At 58.1% G+C, this 6,683-nt stretch overlaps 1 protein-coding gene across 6 annotated transcripts in view; it reads right to left on the bottom strand.

The window, feature by feature from the left end:
• Nucleotides 1–5,355: 5,355 nt before the first annotated feature.
• Nucleotides 5,356–6,683, bottom strand: part of CD6 (CD6 molecule) — a 38,281-nt gene continuing 36,953 nt past the window's right edge. For all 6 annotated transcript variants that reach the window (XM_032358844.1, XM_032358845.1, XM_032358846.1 and 3 more), the window contains one exon: nucleotides 5,356–6,241. In XM_032358844.1, coding sequence (XP_032214735.1) covers nucleotides 6,177–6,241 — 65 coding nt within the window. In that variant the 3' untranslated portion in view covers nucleotides 5,356–6,176. The remainder of the gene's footprint in view (nucleotides 6,242–6,683) is intronic.

Below are 6,683 nucleotides of genomic sequence, written 5' to 3'. Positions count from 1 at the left end.
TTCTCTTTCCTGCTTACGGGCGGGAGCCCCTACTGACTGGCCCTCCCCCGGGTCCTAGCTGGGTGGCGTGAACAAGCTCCATGACTTCTCTGGGCTTTACTTTTCTTCCCTGGAAGGAGAGAGACTATCTTGTTGCCCTGAGAGCCCTTGAGATTGAAGTAAGTGACCCTGCATGGGTCAGGGACTCAGGGCAGTGCCCAGCTCCGGGGCGGGGGTGGGGGGTGACATGGGATGGAGGAGGCTTTGACCTTGCTGTCTCTCCCACTGTCTGCACAACAGCACGCTGCCCCCCGCTTACCTTCCTCCCTGTCCATCATGCACCCTCTCTCTGCTCCCTGCCTCCGTCTCCCTCGTCTTTGTCTTCCTCTGCTGCTATTTCGGTCCTTCCTCGGTGATGCTGGTGAGGGGTGAGCCTCTTTTCATGTCAGGATGCCAGAGCCGCGTCAAACTGGTAAACAGCTGAAGGATGTGGTGGGAGATGAACTTTCCACTGAGGCTACTTTGAACTCATCCCTGCTTCGACGGGTCTCCCCTGTTCCTCCCCGTTTTGGAGACTCCATCCCATCTTTACGAAGCCAGAATTGGGGTCTGGGGGCATGGCCAAGTGCGGCCCATGCCGAGCGGCCACGCGGGGCTCTGGCCACCTTTGCCCACCTCGGGGACCGTCGGGAGGGTCTCAGGGAGGCATAGAAGTGGAAACTGCAGAGGGGGCGGTGGGCCTGGATGGGAACCTCAGCTGGGCTTGGCAGATGTGCCTTGGGGGCGAGGTTTCCAGTGGAAAAAGTAGGGTGCCCACAGGAGATGCCTGGCCATGGCAGGGAAGCCCGAGCCCATGCCCCCACAGAACCACCTTCTGCAGCCCGGGGAACAGACCGGAGATGGGCCCCTGGGAGGAGAATCATGCCCAAGCCTCCTCCTGGCCTCCACCCTCGGGCTCTCTTGGAGGTCTGGAGGATGCCATGAGTTGAGAGGTCTGAAGCATGAAGGGTACAGCGCTCCTGGCTGGGCATCGGGTCAGTAACCACAGACATGAGCCTTTGGCGTGGCCCTTCCCACCTCGGGAGGCCACGTGGAGTGGTGACCAGAGTCTGGCCACACCATGACCAGTTGCCAGCCCGGGCAGAAAACTCTGAACCTTCCTAAGCCTGGGTTTCCTTACCATGAGATGGAGATGATGCTCACGGAGCCACTGTGAGCACTGACGCATCAGCACCTGGAATATTCCCAGAACAGCGCCTGATGCATAGTAAGTACTGGGGGATGGGACCTGCGTTAATGTCACTGTCAGCGCATGACTGTGGCTGGAGGTGCCATGTAAGAAAGTCGTCTCCTGTGTACGTGGCCACCGGCCACCACCTTCCCCAACAGCCACCCCACCCCAGTCCTGGCCATCAGTGCTTGGGGACCAGCCCCAACTGGTCTCCCTCCAACGCAGCAGCGATCTTTCTAGAGAATCCGTCTCATCCAATCACTTCCCTGCCTTAGAAACTCCTCAGGACTCCCCAGCACCTGGAGGACGACGACCAAAGCCTTGGCTAAGGTTATAGACCCTCGGAGATGCTCCCTGGGGTTTTTTCCCACGTGTGGACTCCCTGTCCCCTCCCCGCTCCCCCCAACAAGCACCATGCTGGCCCGTGTTGTGTTGCCGCTGGGAACGCCCTTCACTCTCCTTCCTGTCCAGAGAACTCCTACGCATCCTCCAATGTGTCCTGCTCTCGCCAGCAACCTGTCAGAGCGGGTGGCTTCCTCCGCTCTGTCCACACACCCCTCTGGAGCACTGTGTCGGAGTCGCACAAGAAGCAGAGGTTGTGAGCTTGGCTAGCATGGGGAACAAACCTTGAATGTGGCCAACATTACTTCTGATAATCCCTCAGGAGAATTTTCTGGCATGCCTTGGGAAGTGAGTAGGAGCAAGGAGCCTAGGGGTGTGGTTAGAACGCCTTCCTTTTTTTTTTTTTTTTTTTTTTTTTTTTTTTTTTCTTTCTTTCTTTCTTTCTTTCTTTCTTTCTTTCTTTCTTTCTTTCTTTCTTTCTTTCTTTCCTCTTCAGTAAGCAGGGGTGAGGGGAAGCAAGAGACACTCGTGTTTGCTTGTCTTTGCAGCAGAGAAACCAGCCTGTTTACCTGGGGAGGGCCAAGAGCGAGGGGAGAGGGCAGATAGCGGGGTGACAAGATTCTCATGCTCAGCCTTTGTGTGCTGTTTGGAGTGTTGAACCAGGCAACTGTTTACTATTTAAAAGAAAGAAGAGGAAAGGAGGAGAAAAAGAAAGAGGAGTGGAGGGAGGAAAGGCGCGAGGGAGGCGGGAAAGGAAAAGCAGGCTCCCTGAGGAAGCCTCTGGTGTCTGAGCCCGTCCTGCATGTCTCCAACAGAGACCGCGCTCCCTCCCGCGCTGGATCTCCCAGATGAAGGGACGGGTTCGTGTTCAAGCTCACTGTGCGTGAACCAGTCGAGCTGTCAGTGACTAAAGTGGCGAGATGCCCAGTTGCTCTGGGGAAAGGGAGGGCCCCCCAGCTCCCACGTCCCTCCTCCCTCCGGTGTCTGTTCACTGAGGGCGGCTGTGGGCTCCACGGTTCTTTTCCTCTCTCTTTTGCTGCCGAGCGCATACGGGGAAGGGCGTGTGGGTTAAATGTGCCCATGAGAGGCCCCCATGGTGCAGTGCCGTGGTTCCACACGGGGCTCTGGAGTTAGGTAGAAAACTTGTGCTACCTGCCGCGCTGTGTGGCTTCTGGCTGGTCACTTAGCTTCTCTGGATCTCGTTTCTTTACTTACAGGGTAGGGAGGATAGTACCTTCTCCGAGAGCCCGTAGGGGGACTGTGTGAAATAACGTATGCCTGGCAGGTAGCCAAAGCTCCTCATGGCCACCATCACTGCCACCCCTGCACCCACGCACACCACAGCTGCTGGCATCTGTGTGTCTCCCCACGGTGAGGGCTCGGTCTCTGTCCTCTCATGCTCCAGGGCCAGGGTAGACCATGGTCCCATAGAGGGGCCCAGATTGTGAGTTAGTCTCCATCCCTGAGCCCAGAATCCCTATAGCCAGCGTGTCTGTGCTGTTGGTGGACAGACCGGCCAGTGTCTCCAGACCTCAGAGCTAGGTTGGGGCTCTAGCTGTGCTCCCGTGGGCACAGGGGCAGGAACAGGTTTCTGTTGGAAGTACCATGGTTAATGCTCAGACTCTGAATCCAGACAGCAGAGAAAAGCTGTTGCTTTTTAGCTGTGCAATTTGGGCATTTTAATTAACCTCTCTGGGCCTCCGTTTTCTTACCTACAAAAAAGAGCCAGTATGAGAACGGATTGTCCTCAGCCTCTGCTCTTATCAGGCTGGACCACCCTTTACCTTGTGAGCTACCTGGTTTCTTGTGCTATCTTTACCCATGCTATCCCACTGACTTGGAATGCCCTTTCCCACTGACAGCAAACTCCTATTCATCTTTTACAACCCACCTCAGACACACTGCCCACACCCCTACCCCAGACAAAGGTCTTTCCAGATGGCCTCCCTCCAGCTGGGTCAGGGGCTCTCCTGGACGCCATTCCCTGGGCTCATTGTCTCACTGGCTTGCAGAGCCATAAAATTCCTGCAGGGCCTCCCTGCTCAGATGGAGCCCCCCCCCGCCCCCTGCCCCATCGATGTTTCTGAAATTGATTCAGCTGCCACACCCATTTAACATCCTGGTGTTTCCTCTCCTAGATCCTAGAGGCCTATTATAATGCCTGGTCTCATAAGAGTGGAGGTGAGCACACCTGCTTAGGTTTGGGACTTCCCTGCCCAACTCCTGTTCTCCCTCCTTTGGATCAAAGCTGATGTCCTTGATCGCTGCCTGTCCACCTCCAGCAGAGGGTCTGGCTCCAGAAGCAATGGTCTCAGTCCCCTGGAGGCATAGACATGGCTCGGAAAGGCCTTGTCTGTGAGCAGCCCCCATCACCCAACGCAGGGGACTGGCTCTGATCAGCAGCCGTCAGAAAGCCCCCCCCGACTTATGTGACCCTGGTGCAGCCAGGCTCCCTGGGCAAGGGAGGACTTGTCTCAGAGTTTACCATTTTCTCTCAGACCGGTGTGGGTGGGTGGAGAGGCCAGGGAAGGGGAGGTGGCTTGAGAGAGAGCTCAGAAGGTGTCTCCATCTCCAGGTCTGAGCCCCGGGGGAGGGGGAAGGGAAGGGAGGGCTGAATGGGGACTCAGTTATTAATTCTGAGTGACCTTGGACAAGTCCTTTGCCTCCCAGACCTCTGTGTCCTCATCTGGAAAGTGCGATGCTCCCCGTGCCTCCCCAAACAGCACCAGTGCCCGGGCACCCCTCTGGGGATCGCTGGCTGTTTTCTCTTCTCCTTCTCTTTCTCCCTTCAAGTAGCTCTTTCGCCTCTACCGAGAGAGAACATTGATTGCTAAGCCTCTACCCCTTGCAACCAGCTGTGTGGCACCGCGGTGCCTGCCTCACAGACAGACCTCACAGCAAAGGCTCAGAGATGTCGAGTGGCTTGCCAGTGGCCACACAGAGAGGAGATGGGATTTAAACCCCGGCCGTCTGACAAAAAAGGCTGCGCAAACCATCCTGGGACGCCAGGCCACCCCCGCCACCCCAGCACTGGTTCCTCCCCTAGGAATCCCCCGGCCTGGCTGGGGAGGGTGCAGAGGGCCAGAAGGGGGCCATCGCCGGCAACCACATCCTGTGACGGTTGCCCTGGGGAGCGCGAGCTTAGTCTCCACCTCTGGGACAGGTGAACGGAAAACGGGCCTTACTCAGCCCCGCAGGGCAGGATCCACAGTCCGGCCTCCTCCAGCACCTGCCTGCTCTGGGGAAACCCAACCCCCAGCCCTCACCCCGAAGGCAGAGCTGGGCATTGGCCTTCGCAGCCAGGCTGAATTCCCAGCCTCAGAGCCCATGGAGGAGGACACAACCTTAGCCCATCCCTGCTGTCCATACGCCCGCCTCCTTGCCAGTTCCTTCCTCCTGGCCTGGGACCCATTCTTTGCCAGGTGGCTCTGGGCATACAAATCCCCCGGCATGACTCTGAAACTCTTGGAGCCAGTGAGGCAGGGCCTGAGTGGGGCAGAGAAGAGGCGGGGAGCCGGCCGCTGAACGCACAGGCCTGTGAGTCCTCCTCCACCTCCTCCAGGGAGGCAGGCCCCGTGTCCTCCTGTTCCTGTGTCCCCAGCATTTTTCATGGCCCTGGGCCATGGGAGGTTTCCAGGTCCCTAACATTTCCAGTTTGATGGATAGGGCTACCCCTACAACACACACACACACACACACACACACACACATGCATAGGCACACGCATGAACACACATGCACAAACACATACACAGAGGCCTGGGCATTGTAGAAGCTCAAGGACGTGTCACTCTATGGCCCGGTTTTATTCAGCAATGACTTTAATCTCAGGACACTCAGACCAGGACACTGGCAGCCGGCTCTGAGCCCTTGGGCCTCTCTCTGGAGGCCGCCTGGACACGTCCATCGCTCCGGGAGAGACACCGCATAGTCACGTGCTCCTTGGGGAAGCTCCCAGCAGTCCAAGCAGACAGATGAGCACGGGGGCTTAGTGCAGCCTCTGGGCCCCTCCTGGCAGACGACTCTGTGCTTCTGCTCCCGCTGGGGCTGGGGGCCCGACTCTGCGTCCCTGGGGCAGCTGGGCTAGGGCATCTTTGGAAGCCACAGGAAGCTCAAAGTAAGGATCTTCTGTCCAGGCCCTGTCCGTGCAGAACAGGGCTGTGCTCTGGTGGGTTCCCAGCGTCTCCAGAGGGAGTCCGGTGAGCAGCCCCGGGATGGGGCCCCTTTCTGCTCGCTCAGTACCTCCGGGCCTTGAGCTGTTTGAGGCTCAGACGGCCGAGGATCAGGAGGGGCCTCAGGAGTCATTCAGTACAACCCCTCCTCGCAGCCGCTGAAAAGTGGCTCAGGTTGCTCATCCATCCCTGAGACAGAGAGCTCACTACTTCCCGGAGGCAGTACCCTCCACCTTGGGGCTGTTTGGGGCGGAGGGAGGCCTGGGCCAGTAGCTTCTGTTTGATGGATGGAGACTGAGCGGTGAGGGCAGGGTGAGCGCTTTCCCTAGATCTCTCCAGGGAAGGCCTGTGAACCCCTGGGGGACGATGTGGGAGGGCAGGGTGGGAGAGTGGGGGCAGGGAGAGCAGGAGTCCCACAGAAGGGAGCCCCCTGGGGCCTCGCTGGGCCCAGCCTAGGCTGCACCGATGTCGTCGTAGTCCTCACTGTCAAGGGAGTCAGGCCGCGCGGCGGGGGACCCTGTGTGGCCGGAGGCTCGGGTCAGTGGGAGGCTGGTCACGGCCCCTCCTGTCCCATGGGACACAGCCCTCCCCTGCGATGCTGTGTGAGGTGCAGTGACCAGACCCCCTTCATGGCATCTTGTTCGTGACCATCTCCCTTGCTAGAATGTCAGTCCAGAAGGCAGAGCCTCCGCCGTGCCGTTTAGGGCTGTAGTCTCCACGCTCACAGGAGACGACGGGCGACCTGACTGCTGGCACACTGCCTGCTACCACAGTCTCCCCCAAGGGGCCATCGGTTACCTCTGCTTGAATGCCTCTACTAATGGGGAGCTCACTTCCTCTCAAGGCATTCTTTGGAACGTTCTCTGTCCCATCCACATCCATTTTTCCTACCTCCTCATATTCTTGTTTTTAAAAAAATCCCTTTCCTTGTCTACTTTCCCTCTTGGGCTAATGAATCC

This window comes from Mustela erminea, chromosome 9 (genome assembly GCF_009829155.1).
Source record: "Mustela erminea isolate mMusErm1 chromosome 9, mMusErm1.Pri, whole genome shotgun sequence".
NCBI classification, from domain to species: Eukaryota; Metazoa; Chordata; class Mammalia; order Carnivora; family Mustelidae; genus Mustela; species Mustela erminea.
The sequence above is the reverse complement of the archived record's forward strand: the minus strand, read 5'-3'. Positions and strand labels throughout refer to the sequence as shown.